Source organism: Miniopterus schreibersii (assembly GCF_964146895.1).
Source record: "Miniopterus schreibersii genome assembly, chromosome: X".
NCBI lineage: Eukaryota > Metazoa > Chordata > Mammalia > Chiroptera > Miniopteridae > Miniopterus > Miniopterus schreibersii.
The window spans coordinates 57,302,577-57,321,305 of NC_138104.1; the positions used below are offsets into that span (position 1 = coordinate 57,302,577).

The 18,729-nt window shown below is 48.1% G+C and overlaps 1 protein-coding gene across 1 annotated transcript; it reads left to right on the forward strand.

Moving 5' to 3' along the window:
• The first annotated feature begins 15,200 nt into the window (after positions 1-15,200).
• CXCR3 (C-X-C motif chemokine receptor 3) lies at positions 15,201-17,817 on the forward strand. The gene is made up of 2 exons (XM_081125513.1): positions 15,201-15,267; positions 16,253-17,817. The coding sequence occupies exons 1-2, from the start codon at positions 15,256-15,258 to the stop codon at positions 17,348-17,350; spliced, it is 1,110 nt and encodes a 369-aa protein (XP_080981639.1). The 5' UTR covers positions 15,201-15,255; the 3' UTR covers positions 17,351-17,817.
• The last annotated feature ends 912 nt before the right edge of the window (positions 17,818-18,729 follow it).

The following is an 18,729-nucleotide window of genomic DNA, read 5'->3' on the forward strand; positions in this document are numbered from 1 at the left end:
TCTTGGAACCTTCAATAGTCTCAGGCACCTGATCATTGATTGTCTGGACTATGTAAGTTGCCATTCAGCCATTCATTGTCCCCTGTCCATTGCTGCTTTTGTGGGAAGCTGAGGAAATATGTCAGAGGCTGGAAGTCCTGGTGTTTCTGCATGAACAGGGATGGGGGCTCTACTTTGGGATATTACCAGCTCCTCAAAGCACTACTAGGAGGCAGGGTCAAGAAACCCATAGTCCTCTCTCTCTTCCCTTTACCAGGGTGATAGAGGGTGGAATTAGAACAGATGGCCCACCTCTGCCGTGGCCACATGAGCTCTTAGAAATCAATGTCCTTTCTTTGCCTTCCAATCCATCCAAAGGCCAAGTCTTGGCTAGAGACAAGTGCTGACAGGTGCCAGACCTCCAAACAGGTCCTTCTTCCAGGCACATGGCAAGACTACACTTCCCGTCCCCAACGAAGTTAGGAGTGGCCGTGTGGCTTGCCTTGGCCAATGAAGCTTTAGGAGATAATGTGCAATTCATCTCGTTTTCATCCTACTGCTTCAGTGACCATGAGAGCATGAGCCAAGATAAGGCCACCAGCAGCCTGGGTCCTTGAGTGACTACTGTGAGCCAAGCTCTCGCTGACCATGTTGAACGGTCACTAATGTGAGTGGAAAATAAAGTTCTGTTTGGTTAACCCTCTGGAGCTGGGGGATTTTTTCATTATCACAGTATAGCCTTGTTTAGCCTACACTTACAAACTTGGGTCTTATCCGGAGCTCTCTCTCCTAATCAACCTCTTTATTCATGTGGCCACAAGCGGTGGAGCCTGAGCTTCCTCACTTCAGGCATGACCTTGCATAACATGGACTCTGGCCCCAGCCTCATGCCCTTTGCCTCACTTGACTCCAACTGACCTCTGCTTTCCCATGGTCTACTCTGGGACACTGTATCAGTGAGGATGCTTTTGGCTGCTAGTAAAACAAGTAAGTGATAAGAATTTGTATTCTGTCACTTCATAAATCCAGAGTGGTCCCACAGCTTATTCAGGAGCACAAAGACTGCATCAAGGACCCCAGACTTTTTCTATCCTTCAAGTTTGCTAAGCATGTTCACATTTATTCTCAGGTTTGTCACATCATAGCTATAAGATGGCTGCTTCATACAACCATGTTCAAAGACAAGAAGCTGGGGGGGGTGGAGGGGACACTTCTCACCAAGTTCTCTTTTAAAGCAGGAAACCCTTTCCCTGAAGCCATCCAGCCAATTTCTGCTTATGCATCATGATCCAGAACTCAGCTATTGTACATGGCTACTCCTACCTGCAAAGGAAGCTGGAAAAGTGAGTACCTGATGTTTCCAAGCTCTGTTGTGGGAGAAAGGCTCTTCCAGTGGGAAAGAAGGGGGGGAGCATGGATGTTAGGCAGACAACCAACAGTCTTCCAGAACCACCATCTGGATATCCTGCTCCTTCCCACACCAAAAGTGATCCCTTGATTCACTCTGAGTTGTGGATTTGCTTCTTCTGCTCCTTCCCACACTGCCAGTGAGATGACCACCTGGGGTATGGCACACTTGAAACACAAAATGGAGTGTGACAGTGTGACTTGTAGCTTAAACACCAGTTGAAGGTTGAATGGAAGTCCTTAGAGAATTTTGATTCCTCTAACTTTTGTGATTGTTGGAGGGCCTGGCATTCCTTTGAGGCAGACAAGAAAGATAGGGTTACTTTTAGGAGGTTTCCCACACACTTAGATGCAAAAGAGTTTTCAAAAGTGTCATGCAAAGCTTTGGTGAAGTACTTGCTTCTTACATGCAGGGATGGAAGAAGTGAGGGCCATACCTCTTGTAAGAAACTTGCTTCTCAGACTTAGCTTGGACAGAAAATTCCAGGTAGGAACTTGCTTCCCTCTTTCTCCCTCCAGCTCCTCCTGAGGGCTGTAGTAGTAATGTTCAAGAATAAACATGTCCTATTGGAGACCAGGGTGTCAGGAAGCCTTAGGAGGCAGGATACAAGCGAGGAGAGGAGAGAGACCCCAATATCTTCCTTTTGGTCAGAAACAGGGATAAATGTCACCCAATCAGAGGAGCTCAGCCCTCTGGCTCCGGGGGCTTGTGCAAGATAAAGAGCAAGCTTTCTCCATGAGGGTCTTTGCTAGTGGGTCCAGTCCAAGCTCCCAAGGGTATGAATGGCCAGTTCGCAGGATAGCTAGGGCTATTGGAAGTGGAAGGGTGTAGAGCAGGGCAACTGTTTCTTTGGAGGCCACCTAGCCCAGCAAATGAGTAGGATTTGTGTCAAGCCAGCATTTGAATCCTGACCCTGCCACTGATTTGCTGTGTGATCCTTTCTGAACCTCATTTTCCTCTCCTGCAAAATAATAATCCCTGTTATAGCAGCATTATTAACAATAGCCAAAAGGTGGAAGCAACCCCCAATGTCCACTGAGGGATAAATAGATAAAGTGTAGTATAGGTATACAACGGAATATTATTCAGCCTTAAAAAGGAAGGAAATCCTATCACATGAAGAACTTTGAAGACATTATACTATTGAAGTAAACCAGTCACAAAAAGACAAATATTGTATGATTCCACTTATATGAGGTCCCTGGAGTAATAAAATGCATAGAAACAGAGAGTAGAATGGTGGTTTCCAAGGGTTGGGGGTGGGGTGGGAGTTAGTGTAGAATGGGTACAGAGGTTCAGTTGAGGAAGATGAACAAAGTTCTGGAGGTGGATGGTGGTGATGGTTGCACAAACTTGCGAATATACTTAATGCCACTGAACTGTACAGGTAAAAATGGTTAAGATGTGAAACTTTATGTGCATTTTGCCAGTTTTAAAAATTGTATGCCAGCTACCAGAGTAAAAGCACTTAGATTAAAATACTAAGTGTCTAAATTAAATAACTCAAAACAAAGGCTCTGACCCCGTGTTGACATACGGTTCTTACTCCACCTTATATTTGTGGGGGAGAAGGCTGAGAGTCAGACATAAAATGTAACAAACAGTGTTTCTTCCTGATATTTATAATTATTCTAAATAATCTAGCACTTTAAAGTTTACAAAAAGCAGCTTCAAAGACATATCCCATTTTATCTTTTCAGTATACAAAGAAAGTTGTTTCTTTCTGAAATTATTTGGGATTTTGAGGTTAATGTGATGTTCTATATGTGAAAACTACATTGCCTATCATAAACATGTACCTATGATTCCTTGTCCCAAAAAAATGGTTAAAATGGTAAGTTTTATGTTAGGTATATTTGCCACAATTTTTAAAATGAAAAAACAAAACAAACAAACAAAACCCCAATAATGCCTGCCTGATTTATCTCCCCAGGGAGCTTGGGGGCTTCAGGAGACATGGGTAAGAAAGCCTTAGAAAAGACCCCATAGAGAAAGGAAGGAAGATTCCTTTTTGAAAGGTCCAACCTCAAAAAGGTTTAGTCCACCCTTTGTGAAGTCTCGAAAGAGTTAGCTTGAACCTCACATGTACATTTAATACTTTGGCACCAAAAGCATTGGCTCATCCTAAAGGCCAACTTCTCTGACTTCTCTGTCCATCAGAGAGTCAACAGGGCTGCCAAGACACCCCTCCCTCTGGCCACATTCTGGCCTTAGCAGTCATGGCAGGGTTGCTCCATCTTGCTGGGCCAGAAGAAAGTAGATGCCACTGACCAGTGGGTCAAGATCAAGGACTTTTCCCTTTTTTATTCAATAAACAACACCTTCTCTTTCTTCCTGACAACTCTTGGAAGCTCTCTGCTGGTTCCCTATGTTCCCCTAGCCCTGGCCCTATAGTCTTCGTCTGGGGCCTGAGGCTTTTGAACATCAGTGGCTCCAGAGATGCTTTCTGCTTTCTCTCTGCACCTCACACTTGCTGCATCCCCCCACCCCACCCCCGTAGGTAGCCAGAGTTGCTGACATTTCCACATTTGTTATTATCTCACTGAGATGGTCAAGAAGGTTAATTATTAATGTCAACATTACGAACTTTGTTACTACTCTTAAAGATAATGCTCATTAACAGCTGTATTTTGAAATTCTCACTGCTTCAACACTATTGTCTAGTGATTTTCCACTCTTGCTATGCATTACAATTACCTGGAGAGCTCTTGAAAACCATCCATATCCAGACACCCTCTGTGGCCTAATTAAATGAGAAGCATAGCACAGTCGTTACTCTCCATCAGACGTAATTACCTCTCCATGTCTTTGCACCAGTGGAGCCCAGTCCTTGACACACAAAAAGAATCAGCAGGAGAGTTTAGTCAATATTCATCCCGTCCTTCCCATCCTGAGGTGGGCTTGACAACTGTAGTACCTTTAAAATTTTCAAGAAGTTGTTTCTCCACCCTCATTCTTTCTAAAAGCTCATTTTTCTCAAATCATCATTTTTCAAAGTATGCCATGATAGTAGGGGTTGTATAGAAAATAAGGTAGTTAGTGACTGTGGTTGGCTGATAATGGCTCCCAGAGATCTATCCAGTCCTAAACCCTAGAGCCTGTAAATATTATCTTATTTGGAATATGGTCTTCACAAATATGATTAACTTAAAGATTTTGAGATGAGGAGACTATCCTGGATTATCTGGGGCGGGGGGGAGGGCTAAATGCCATCACAAGTGTCCTTATGAGAGAGAGGCAGAGGGAGAGTGGACACACAAAAGCAGGGCAGGGGGGTCATATGAAACTGGAGGCAGAAATTGGAGTGATATGGTCACAAGCAAGGCATGTCAGCCATCAATCACCAAAAGCTGGGAGAAGCAAAGAATGGATTCCCCTAGAGTTCCGGGGGGAGTGTGACCCAGCCAACACATTGATTTTGGACTTTGGGCCTTCAGAACTGTGAAAGAACAAATTTCTGTTGTTTAAACCACGCAGTATAGTAATTTGTTATGGCAGCCTTAGGAAGCTGACACAGTGACCAAATGAGTTTGGTAACTGTTATCTTTACAGCAGAACTTCCCAAAACCTTTTCTATGCTGACAGACATTGTTTCCCAAGCATAGGCCCTGGACAATTGCTCTCCAGACCCATCTGGTGCTAGGTCATATGCTAGTCAGAAGCTATGACCCAAATTCACAGCATTGAAAGTTGTATGCATACAAAACCTTTATGTATGAGAGTTACATATATATATGCCATGTATCTACTCCTTCAGAACCTACTACCAATTCCTTTATGAACTCATTCAGTAAATACTTATGAACACCTACTATGTATCAGAAATTATTCAAGGCATTGGGTATACAGTGATTTAAAAAACCAAAATCAGCCCAGCCAGGCATGGCTCAGGGGTTGAGCATCGACCTAGGATCCAGGCGATCGGGGTTTGATTCCTGGTCAGGGCACATGCCCGGGTTGTGGGCTGCAGCCGATCAATGACTCTCTCATCATTGATGTTTCTATCCCACTCTCTCCCCCGCCTTTCCTCTCTCTGAAGTCAATAAAGATATATTTTTTAAAAAAATAAAATAAAATAAAAAAATAAAAAACCAAAATCATATATCTTGTGAAAAGTATACTCTAATGGTGTATTCAATAAACAAATAAGCAAATAAAAAGCAGTTGATAAAGAATGCTCTGAAGAATATAAAACAAGCTGATGGGATAGAAATGGATGGGCAGGGGTGGCTACGTTAAAGTGAGTGTCAGAGAAGGTCAAGCATTGCACCAGGTGATTTACCTAAATTAATCTCATGTAATCCTTCCAACAACAATTTCATTCTTATCATGAGGTAGGTATTACCTCCACTTGGCAGATGAGGAAACTGAGGCTCAGAGAATCAAAGTAATTTGCCCAAATTATACAGCTACTAAGTGGCTAACATAGGAATGAAACCCAGGCCTGTCAGACACCAAACAAAGCCCATTTACTACAGCATGCTACACTGTTCCTGTACTCAGTTGGACTCCCATTGAGATCCTCCAGAGCCTGCCTTGGCCTTTCTATACTTGTTCAATGATTCCCAGTGGAATGAATGGTTCTGAGGGTAAGAAGGTTAGAGGCAGGAGATCATATGGCAAGAGATGCTTCTAGGCAGAAACTTGCCCTGCAGAATTACTTCAACCTATTTCTATGTTGGGAAGGTAGGCATAGGGTACTGAAACTTCCTGCTTCCTTCTCTGGGGCTTCTCACATCTCCTTTCTGTCCTGCCCCATCACCTGAGACCCTCAGAGCAGAGCCAGTCAGTGTTCAGCTAAAGGGACTTTTTTTGTCTTCATAGCTCAGAGCTGCACCTCTGAATCCTGAAGGGTGTATAGGACTCAGAATAGCCAAGCAGTGGAAACTTGGGGTATGCTTGCAACAGCATGTGGCCCAATTTGGCTGGAATCAAAAATGTGCAAAACAGAGTGGAGAATCAGGCTAGGCAGGAAGCTGGGGCCAGACCTTGGAAGGTTTTGAAGGCAGGCCAGGAAAACAGCCTCCATCCTCTGGGCTGGTATTTGCCAAAATGTGTCCTGCAAATAACTCATATTTTGGAATAATAACAGTAACAGGAAGGCAGGTTGTGTGAAAAGTAAAGGCTCTTTGTCAATAAATTGGAGTTGAAAGAAGCTAAACAGATCCCTTTTATGCCAGACTTCCCAGACCTGACATGAGGGCAGAGGGAGACCCAAGAGGCCACAGTGGATGCCATCCTCAGATTGAAGATAGATGGAGACACACTAGAGGCAGACTGGGCTGGGGGTAGCCCATCAGTGCTTTGAATTCCATCTCTAAATCACCTTCTCTCTCCCCTCCCTGCTATCCCAACCACCCCCATTTCAGCTAACCCTGCCCCTCCTTCTAACTTGTCTCCGTGCACCTACCTGGCCCCAAACTATCTGCCTTCTTCCAGCTCCTTCCTTCCATCCACCTCAACCATCCCATCCTGTGCCTCTCCATATACAAGCATTTCTCTAGATACACTACAAGTTGCATTAATTTATAAATACTTTGGATAGTTATATGAAAGATCACTATTCACTAGCAAATACACACACACACACACACAAATTCATCCAAGTTTCACAGAGGGTTTGTCCTAAACCATCCTCCAAAAACTCTAGAATCTTTAAAAATATAATTTGGGTTTGTTGTTTTTTTAGGTACAGGCAGGCTCAGCTTTGAGCTTTACTACACTGTTGGTTTCCATGGTAACTATCCCTAGTTCCTGACTCCAGTCCTTCCCAACTGTGGAATGCCTAAAGAGCTCCCTTGTTGCAGGAAGGGGCCCTGCCCCTGCACTCGCTTCGTCCAGGCGTGGGGATTTGCATAATGAGCAGCACACCCAGGCAGGGGCAGCTTCAGGCTCCTTTGTGCCTCTTAAATTCACACGATGGCCTTTTCAAATCCAGACAGTAGAGCAGGGTGGTTAAGAGTGTGGACTTTAAACCAGACTGCTTGGTTTGAACCAGACTCTGTCACGTATTAACTGTTTAACTGTGGGCAACTTACTTAACCTATTTGAGTCTGTCTCCTCATCTTTAAAGTAGGAATAAAAATAGAACCTATCTCAAAGACTTGTTAGGAGGATATGTATATGTAAAAGTGCTTCAAACAGCACCTGGCACATAGTGAGTGCTATGTAAGCTTTACAGATTAAGATTATAATTGTTGTTGCCCATTCGTCAGATCATCAACAGACATTTTGGCTGAGTCAGCAATCAATGTGGTATTCTATGAATGAGAAACTTGTGGGTATCACAGGGGAAAGCATGTTTTTAGTTCAGAGTCTCCTCAAGCTCTTATTAAGTCCAGCTTCTAGACCCAGTCCCTTTTGCACCTGCATGCAGAGTGCATAGCCCACCCAGCTGAGCTTGGTCCCACCCCATTAGCCCTGATGACTTGTGCACAGGACTCAAACTGGCATTCAGGCCCCACAGCCAAAGGCGGCAGTGTTTTGACCAATTCTGCGACTCAGATAGGGCCCAGGCTTAGGCTCTCCAGTTGAGGTGTGCTACCTCAGGGCAAGTGAAGCTGCCCCATGGGTGTGCCCAGTCTTGGGAGGGCCTCAGCAGCCACAGTGAGGAGGGTAGCTAACCATATAGAGCACTGACCACATGCCAGGCACTGTTCTAAGCGCTTTTACTTATACGGTGGATTGACTCTTTTCATCCCGAAAGAGAGAACAAAGCACAGAGTGATGACATCACCTGTGCACGATCACACAGCTAGTGACATTTCAGAGTCAGGAATGCTATATGGACAGCCTGATACAGAGTCCACGTGCTTCTCTGCTCTGCCTCACTGCTTCTCATGCGTGGGCCAGCTCAGCTCTGGCCAGAGAAGCAACTGTGCCTGCACCTGTACAATTGACTTAATGCCTAGTTGGGGAAATGTGGATTCAACATGAACAGGAGGTAAGGCTTGGCCATCGCAGCCCAGCTCAGGACACATGGACAAAGCCCCCAAGGCCAACACCACATGATGGTAGGATTTTAGGAAATTCCTTTGGCTGGCTGAGAAATTTTCAAAGAGGCCAGAGAGTCCAGGAAGGTAGACTGGAGTCAGGCCCATCACCAAGGGGCCTCATGCAGAGTCCCAGGAAGGCAGCTTAAAGCACAACTGGGTACCTCCCAAGGTAAGGACCCATAGAGGGACACTTTGCAGCACATTTTTCTCAGTGGAATACCTTTGGGATGGGCACTGTGGTTTCCAGGGTATGCCTTTTCTTTTTCATGGGAACCCAGCAGCAGCCAAAGACCCCAGTGCAGACTGCCTGCCCCTCAGGGAGAGCGACCTCCTGGCAGGGGCCTCCCCTGCTCTGCAGGCCCACTTCTGCCTGGAAAAAAGAACTCCAGGCGCTTAGCTGGTGACACCCTCTGAAGGACACAAGCCCCAATCCCTTCTCTTAAGCCAGTCTAGGCCAAGGATGGGGTCTCCCTGAGAGACTTGGGCACAGCCTATATTATCTCAGAAGTCCTGAGTGGCTCAGAGAAAGAGCTCTTGGGCTGCTAATGCCTTCTACCTGTTGAGCAGGCAGCGCCTTTCTTCCAGGTTCAAAGTTTGCAGGGAGAGTCAGAAGGAATTCAAGGCTGAGAGGTTGGAGGTAGCTAGAGAGTGGGAAAAGGAAATCAGCCCAGGAGTCCAGAAGCAAAGTGAGTCCACTGGGAGGAGAGGTGGGGACTGAATTGTCCCCAGAGACCACAGACAGGGACCATTTATTCCCAGGCAGCCTTAACCCCAGCTTCTTCTCGCAAGGTCTCTGAGCTGGTCCTGGGAATAACATCTGACAACAAGCCTATTGTGCATGAGAGATATTCTTTCAGTAACTTTTATTTTGATATAATTTCAAATTTGCAGGAAAGTTGCAAAAATAGTACAAAGAACTCCATTATACCCTTCCCCATATCACAAACTATTAGCATGTTTCCCCATTTGCTTTATCCTTTCTACACTCTCTCACTGCAGGTTTTCCAAGTCACATGAAAGTAAGTTGTCAATGTGATAGCCCTTTACCCCTAAATACCTCAGTGTGTATTTCCTACTAAGAAACACATTACCTTACGTTGTCAAAATTAGCAAAGTAGCCTGGCCGGTGTTGCTTAGTGGTTCAGTGTCAACCCATGACCCAGGAGATCGAGGTTCAGTTTCTTGGGTCAGGGCACATGCCTGGGTTTCGGGCTCAATCCCCAGTAGGGGGCATGCAGGAGGCAGCCAATTGATGATTCTCTCTCATCATTGATGTTTCTCTCTCTCTCTCTCTCTCTCCCTCTTTCTCTCTTTCTGAAATCAATAAAAACATATTTTTTTTAAATTTTTTAATTAGTAAAGTAGCATAGATATAAGGTTTTTATCTAATCCTCAGGCTATATTCAAATTTAATCAATTGTCCCAGGTTTTTTTAAAAGATTTTTTATTGATTTTTAGAGAAGGGAAGAGAGAGGGAGAGAGAGAAACATTGATATGAGAACAAAACATCAATCAGCTGCCTCCTGCATGCCTCCCCCGCCAGGGATCAACCCAGGCATGTGCCCTGACCAGGAATTGAACCAGTAACTGGTGCATGGGATGGACACACAACCAACTGAGCCACACAGGCCAGGGCTGTCCCAGTTTTTTAGCCTAATTTTAATTTCCTTTTTGATGGCTTTTTAATCACACAGCTAATACATAAATATAGTTTCCATGTAAAACATTACAGATAAGGGCAAAGTAGTCCTCTTTGAACACTACGCTCCATCCTGGTCCCTCTAACCTTAACAGGCATTACAGTGTACTGGGAAGAACATGAGATCTCTGCCACTTGCTGGCTGGGTGGCTTCTACTGAATTCCTTAAACCTTCTGTGTTTCTGTCATCTATAAAACAGGAATGAATGATAATAGTAACAAGTCATAGCCACTACATAGTTGTGGGTATTAAATGAATTCATCCCAGTAAAGTTCTTAGAATAGTGCCCAGCATGTAGTTATCAGTAAACGTCAGCTGTTATTATCCTGTTTGGCTTCACTCTGTGGGGCAACCCAAGGGAATGCAAGAAGCAAATGTTGGGCCTGACAATGACTTCATTTTAGCTGAGCAGTACAGGGGGACAGCCTCCACCTGATCACTGTGGGAGCAACTGGAACTCAAGAATCCATCAAGGTCAGGCTTCCATAATCAGATTTTTGTGCACTGGCAATGTTGCCACCTGCAACTCTGGAGAGTCTGGACAAGCCTGAGCCAAGGTGGACTCTCAGGTACAGGATGGAATGGGAACAGATGTGTGCCCACCCCAGAGGTGGGGGAATTCCCCAGCCAGGCCTTCAGGAACCAGCGTGCAATGAGCTGGAGACTGCTGGGAGCATTACAGACTCTCCTGGGGGCATTGCAAAAGGGTTCTGGCGCTTGGCAGAATTTTGCTTGGTCCTCCAGGACCCTTGTTCTAGAGATTCTAACATTTTTTTCTCCCTGGTAAGCAGGGAAGAGCAGGGATAGAAGGATGGGAATGCAGTGAGGTTTACCAAAGCTCTCCCTATGGCACAATGCTGGGTGAGCACCTGCCCTCACACAAGATGCCTAGTTGGGTCCTGTGGTGAGTCAGGCATGGCTCCTAAAAGAACCAGTCTTTGGGCCACAGTATTTTTGCAGGGAATGAGGCAGGTGTCTCCAACCCCAACAGTCAATATAGCACATTAGAAAGCAGCCTGGATAGGAATCTTCCCAGAAATCCTACTGGCTGACTAGCCTGGGAAAAGTCATTTCACCACTCTGAATCTCTATCTCCATTTTACAAAATGGATACAGTAACCTTTGCCTCCCCAGGTGGCTGGAGAGTTTAAAAGATACCATGTGTACAAAAGTTAAGGTTTGCTCAATGGAAGCTATTTTTTATTTAACAGTTTCCGGGCCCTTCTGAGGACAGAATGACAAGAAGGTCATAGTGCTTGGTGGCAGGGCTTGGGTCTTGAACTACTCTCCAATCCCCTCTACCCTCCTGCTCTCACATGTACCTTCTTTTCCAACAAGACTAGCTGCCCCTGCGATGACAAGCTGTTCCTTGCTTCCTTGCCTTGGCACCTGCTGGTCCCACAGCCTGAATTGCCTTGTCTCCCTTTGCCACCTAACAACATCTTCTTTCTCTGGTACCAAAAAGAATGAGTGCTTCATAGCTTGGGAACTCACCCTCATGGGCCTGGACTGGCTGGGCCCACCCCATGGCCCCAGCACTTAGAAAGGGCTTGTCTCCCAGTAGGGCTCAGAGCGTCAAGAAGAGGGGCAGAGGAGGGGGTGGTCCCCAGTCCCAGGGCCTTCCGTGACTTAAGCTCTCCTTCTCTTGGGAAATTCAGGGCAGGCAGAAGGAAGCCCAGAGTTCCATCACAGTCTGGGACAGACCCACCCTCCTTCTAGGGACTATGACTCTTGTTGATTTCATGAAAGAAAGGCTCTGCCTCAGCCTAGGCCACTGCCTGAGCCCCACGGAAGCTTAGGTCTCACTGAGCCTGCTTCTCTGACAGCCTGGAACTGATGGCTGAGTCCAAGTGTTTTTGGAGCAGGCTCCAAGAGGCATTCTGAGGTGCTACAAGAGAGGCTGTGAGGCAGCAGACACTGAGAGGGAGGAGGAGGAAATGGCCCCCTTCCCTGGCTGTTCTGGCAGACAGCTGTGGAGGCCCTCTTTCCTGTGAGGGACTGGGCCCAGGGCTCAGACCTCCTAGCCTCCTAGCCTCTCCCCAAACCACAGCCCAAAGGTGTGAACAAAAGAAAAAAAACAGGGGGAGGGGTTGCAGAGAAGAGACAGGTGCACATTTCACACCTTGACCACAGGTGGGGCCCGGAGCAGCTTCACTCTGACTAACTTCCTCCTCAAGCTTCCAGGCTGGCTGCTCCAGAGAACAGAAACAGGCAGCACCTCTACAGAACTCAGAGCGCAAGCCCCCAACTAGGGGTGTCTCCCCAAGGTCTGGGTCTGCCTTTGGCCTGGTCTGAGTGCTGCTTGGGACAGGAGAGGACCAAATTAGAGGGCCAGACAAGGGCTTGGCTCAGCACTGTGACACAGGCACCTTCCAAGGCACCTAGACTGTGAAAGACCACAGAAGCCCACCACACACCTGCCGTTTTGAGGCACGGGAGGGGAGGAAACTGCTGCTCACTGGGCACCTACCCTGTGCCAGACATGTTCCACCTGTATCACTTGCAGTCCACAGAGCAAGCCAATCACACACGTACTATCTCTTTCCCTTTTTTTTAGATGAGGAAACTGAGGCAAAGAGGTGAAATGATTTGCCTGAGATTACACAGCTGGGAAGCCAGAGCATTAGGCCAGGACTGGCCAAACACTCCCACCTAAGGGGCTGGGCAGCCTTTCTGGTGAAGTCACCCTCAGGTCAAACCCATGCCTGCCCGCCCCACAGAGTAGCACACTCCCTCCCAGGGATCCCCAACATGAAGGCTCCCAGTAACTCTAGGTCTATAGCCACTAGCCCTCCCACTCAGCATTCTCAACTGTGCACCTACGAAGTGCTGAGCCTTGTGCCAGGGGCCTTACTGCCTTGGTTATCTCAGTTTATCTTATAACAACCCTGCTGAGACCAGCTCAAAACAGTTATGTCATTTGTCCAAGGTCCCACAGCTCGAACAGGGTGGAGTCAGGGCTGGAGCCAGACAAGTTCAACCATCATGGCCACCCAAGGAACTGGGAGAGCAGCCCTCAGCACTCCCCAGGTTGGCCTATCAAGATGCGACATTGAAACTCAGAAAAGAAAGCTCTCTGCACCTTTGCAAAGTTCTTGCCTGATGTGCTCTGTTTCTCCTTCCCAGCAGTCTGGGAAGGTGGGGATCATTGTCCCCATGTGACAAATGTGGAGACTGGGGCACAGGAAGAAGACCAGTGGTCCCTAGACTGAAATTCCACATGGACCAGTAACATTCCAACATATATTTGGAGGACCCACAGTGGGTTGTCAACTTCTACCAACAGGAGATACTTCCAAAGCCATCAGTTATTTCCACCATAATCTCATAAAGAAAAAAATCCTTTTAATACCAAAAAGGTGACGAAGGACAAACTTGAAGAATAGAAGACCTTCCATTAAGTTGAACAAATAGAGCATTTTGTTGGCCTCATTTCTCTCATGTGTAGAAGCCCAGTGAACGGAAACTTCCTGTACCAGCATCAGGAAACTATGATCCTGGCTCCCACCTCTCCTCCTCACCTTACAGGCAGTCATTTGCCAAGTCCATCCTAACTTCCGTGGCTTCTGGAATCCTCCCAGTCCCCTCCACTTACATTGCTCCTGACCTCTTCCAGGCCCTCAGTTCCTTCTGGCCTGGATCCTGCAAGTGACAAGCTGCTTGGAGCAAGAATAGTCAAGTCTTCTGTCCACAGAAGGCAGGAAAAGGTCTTGGGGCTTCACAAGTGTGCATCTTGTCAATAACTGTGAACTGAATCCCAGGTCCTGGCTCTTGTGAAACGTTCTGCCTGAAAACTGGATCCTAAGACCATGGGCTAGCACTGACTCTGTCTCTCCTTTTCACCTGGGGGGAGAGAGAGAAAGAGGAAACTGCTTGGGAAAGGCAAGTTAAGGGCCACCTTTCCCCACTGTTCATGAGAACAGGGTGATAAGGAGGGGAGAGGAAGGCAGGGGAGAGCTGGGGGCAAAGTGGGAAGCAGAACTCCACACAGTGGGCAGCCAAAAAGGGACTGATTGATTCCACAAATGCTGTTTACAGCTTTTCCTTAAAATCGGGAGGTCCCCAGGCGCTCTTCCCCAACTCTATTTCCCTTCTTCTTGCCCCAGGAGCAACTGCTCTCATGAATTTGTGATATCTCCAGTCCCTCTTAAACTTTTAGAACAAATAGCTGTATCCAAAACAATATGGTATCTTTTTTTGTGTGTGGTTTTTAGAATTTACGTAAGTGATGGCAAACTATGCACACATTCTGTAACTTGCCTCTTCTACCACGTGGTCATTGGCTTTTCCAGATGCATCCATGTTAAAATATAGAGCTTTAGTTCACTTGCTTTTAACTGCATGAATACATCGTAGTTTCTCTATTTTTAAAAAAACAAAAAACTGAAGGCGGTGTGATTAGTGGTAAAAAGAAAGTCAGAGAGCCATAGGTCCAGCCTTAGCACCCACCCTTACTTGCTGTGTCTGCTGAAGACCTTTCTCCTTTCTGGATTAGTCATAAGGATAACCCCCACCTGAAGAGGGAGTTGTGTGGTTGGAATGAGGCAGTGACAGGGAAAGCACCTAAAGCAACATCTGGCACATAGCAAGTTCATACTAGTAATTCCCTTTCCTTGCCCCTGTTGATTAGCACGAACGTGCAATAGTAAAGGATTAGATTTAATGTAATGGATTTCTTTTAAGTATTTTGATTTTTTTAAAGAGGGTTAATCTTCTTTTATAGGCTCAAAACATTTAGCAATCCAGTCTACAATCAGGCAAAAATTGACTTCAACCCAGGCAAATGAGCACATGTTCTCATTTATTTGAACATTGACTACACCAGTGCAAGAGAAGCAGTTCTTTCCCTGGCAGCAGGCAGGGCTGTCCTGCACTTCCCACCTGCTCTGCTTCTCCTTTAGTCCTCTCCCCTCTGAGGACCTGCTTCTGCCCTTTCCTAGGACTCAGCCTTTCTGGCCCCAGGCTTGTGGTCAGCTCCTCCAGAGCAGCTTCCCTGGTCAGAAGAATGGTGTTGGGTCTAGGGAGTTCTGGTGTAGATAACCCCATGGAAGAGGAGGCGGTCGAGAACTGCATGAAACCCTCACTTCCTCTGTGTAGCACAGGCTTCCAACCACAAGCACCAAAGCAGAGGAGCAGGCAGCACGCGCCAAGCAGTCTGAGTACCAGCCAAGCCATGCTCCCTGAGGTAAGTGCTGCTGCCCAGCCAGGCCAGACTACTTTCAGTATGGAGAGCCCAGGACACTAGGGGACCAGCAGGGCTGGCCCATGAGCCAGTACCACCAGAGGGTTGGGTGAGTAGGTAGACAATGCAGGGGTTGTGTAGAAGGGGCACTGGATGGGGAATTCAGAACCCACCTTGGCCACTGACTTGTGAGAATGACCACTGGCGAGTCACATTCTCTCTCTGGCTGATGCCTCATCTGTAAAATGCAGGAGGTAGAGGCTCGCTCCTGAAAGCCAGCGAGGCTCCCTTCAGCTCTGACTTGGAACTTTGACTCTTCTGTCTTGGACTGAATTGGCACTGGGGAGGCCTGCAGCTCTGGGGTGGTTTGTAGGACAAGGGGGGAATGACTATTTCTGCTAAAGCTCGGTAGAGGAGCCCCTAGTGGGTGGCAGTCCTTGGTGTAAGGGCAGAAAAGAATGGCAAAAAGCATGCATATGGGGGCACAGTGATTTGTAGAGGGGCCCCATGGGAAGCAGGAAGTTGGGATCCCCAGACAAGGCTGAGGAGTGAAGAGGAGGGCCATTGACTGGGAGAGGGTAGGGTGGGGTGGTGCCTGGGGAGGAAGGTGGTAGAATTAGGCGTGGCCGGGATACTGAGAACAGCAAGCCTTAAAGGAAGAGAAAGGAGAGAGAGGAGAGGCGCAAGGAGGGTTTTGCGCAGGAGGAAAGCTTTCCGCCAGCCCACAACCCCTGGGCTAAAGGAATGGCCCCAAAAGGTGAGTGAGAATCAGCCTTTGAAAAGGAAAGTTACATTCCAGCGCCAAGGCTGGGCAGATGCAGTTCAGGAGGTGTGGCCTTGGAAGAAAGGTGGGGACAATTACAGGGTGTGGTCCAGGCCTCAAGGCCTGCCTTACAGTGGGGCTGCTCTGAGAGAAGCTCCTCAGACTAAATCTCGGAAGGAGTCTGTTTACAGGGTCTGTTCCTTCCTCCCCTCCCTCCCTCCACAGATCAGTGACTACCTAGAGCTCCTAGGCTCTGATTCTGCCTATCTCCTGGAAAACTATAACTCTTCCTTTGACTATGGAGGAGAAAATGAGAGCGACTTCTGCTATGACTCCCCACCCTGCCCACAAGACGTCAGCCTGAACTTTGACCGGGCCTTCATGCCAGCCCTCTATGGCCTCCTCTTTGTGCTGGGGCTACTGGGCAATGGTGCTGTGGCAGCTGTGCTGCTCAGCCAGCGGGCAGCCCTGAATAGCACCGACACCTTCCTGCTCCACCTGGCCATAGCTGATGCCCTGCTGGTGCTAACCCTCCCCCTCTGGGCAGTAGACGCTGCAGTCCAGTGGGTTTTTGGCTCTGGTCTCTGCAAAGTGGCAGGTGCCCTCTTCAACATCAACTTTTATGCAGGGGCCCTCCTGCTGGCCTGCATCAGCTTTGATCGATACCTGAGCATAGTGCATGCCACCCAGCTCTACCGCCGGGGGCCCCCAGCCCGTGTGACCCTCACTTGCGTAGTTGTCTGGGGGCTCTGTCTACTCTTTGCCCTCCCTGACTTCATTTTCCTGTCAGCCCACCAAGATGCACGCCTCAATGCCACCCACTGCCAGTACAAGTTCCCACAGTTGGGCCGCACGGCTCTGCGCCTACTGCAGCTGGTGGCTGGTTTCCTGCTGCCCCTGATGGTCATGGCCTACTGCTATGCTCGCATCCTAGCTGTGCTGCTGGTCTCCAGGGGCCAGCGGCGGCTGCGAGCCATGCGACTGGTGGTGGTGGTAGTGGTGGCCTTTGCCCTCTGCTGGACCCCCTACCACCTGGTGGTGATGGTGGACACCCTCATGGACATGGGGGCTTTGGCCCGCAACTGTAGCCGAGAAAGCCATGTGGACGTGGCCAAGTCCGTCACCTCAGGCTTGGGCTATATGCACTGCTGCCTCAACCCGCTGCTCTATGCCTTCGTAGGGGTCAAGTTCCGAGAGCGGATGTGGACGCTACTTCTGCGACTGGGCTGCCCCGGCCAAAGTGGGCACCAGCTGCAGCTTCTGTCTTCCCGCAGGGATTCGTCCTGGTCTGAGACGACAGAGGCCTCCTACTCAGGCTTGTGAGGCTGGGCTGAGGACAACCCTTTTGCCATGCAGCCTGACTCCCCCCACATTCCAGGCTCCTCCCTCCCTCTCTCCTGGGATGGCTCCCCAGATGTACACTCCTGGGATTTCCTGGCAGCCCCAGCACCACCATGTCTCCCACGGAACCACCCTCCTGGCTCTGGGGACTTTGCCATTGCTGCACCTTAGTTGCCAAACCCCATTCTGCCGATTCAGAGTTGGCTGCCTTCAGGCCCTTCTTCCCTTGGCTGTCCGGAGCCCCACTACACTCTTAATTCAGTAACTAGACCTTGGCCTTCCCCATCTACGAAGAGCATGAGGCAAACAGCATGGTGGAAGATGTCCCCCTGGGGCTTTAGCCCAGGCCTCCAGCCCAGCAGTGATTAGTTATGGTCCCCAACACCTCTGTATTTGCTCACTTTTATGTCTAAAATTCTGCTTAAAACCTTTCAATAAACAAGATAATGAGGACCAAGGTGTGGCAGTGGTGCATCATTCCAGCCAGCCCCACCCAGGCTCCAGGATGCACTTCCTGCTTCTCCTCGCCTGTCCGTGGGACTGAGCTAACTAATGCTGCCTGTTCATGTTTATGTCTGGCCTCCTCTCTGCCCTCCTGGGCACTCGTGTCACTTGCAGGGAAGCACCTAGGTACATGGGTGCAGGATAAGCAGTCAACTGGCTGGTTGGACATTGTATAGGTATACTTTGGAGAAGGGGCCGTCAGACATAAATAAGATGTAGTCTCTGTACTCCAGAAGCTTAGGCCAGCAGGGAAGATGTGGTGAGAGGTAACAATACCAAGCAGTCTAGGCCACGAGGCAAACGTGGCACACACAGTGAACCTGGGGCTCAGAGCACTATGGCTAGAGCCATTTGGGACGGCTTCCTGAAGACAGAAATGAGCAGACCCTAAAAGGCAAGTAGTATTTCCCAGGGCAAAGAGAAAGACAGTCTTTCCAGAAAGGGAGGGTAGAAGCAAAGATGAGAAGGCTGAAAATGGCAATGCTTAGTGGAGGAATTCTAACCGGTCCAAACTGGCTAGAGTTAAGGATTCAGGTAGGAGACAGGTTGAAAATAAGACTGAAAGTTAGTTTGGGGTCAGGTGATGGTATTCTAGAGACCAGTGAGAAGGCTGTCATGGTTAGTCAGGTGATACAGGCTTTTCATAATGAAATGGCAGTGGGATGGAAAACAAGGAACGAGATCAGATGATTAGCCAAGTCATTAGCACAAAGATCATCTAGAGGCAATGGGTGGGCTCTGAGGAGCTTTGTCCCATGGCCATTGCTAGGGTGGAAGTGAGTGGAAGAAATGACCAGGGCTCCCCCAAAAGGCAGGTGACAGGGTTACTGAGTTAAGGGAGAGGCCCAGACCCTCCC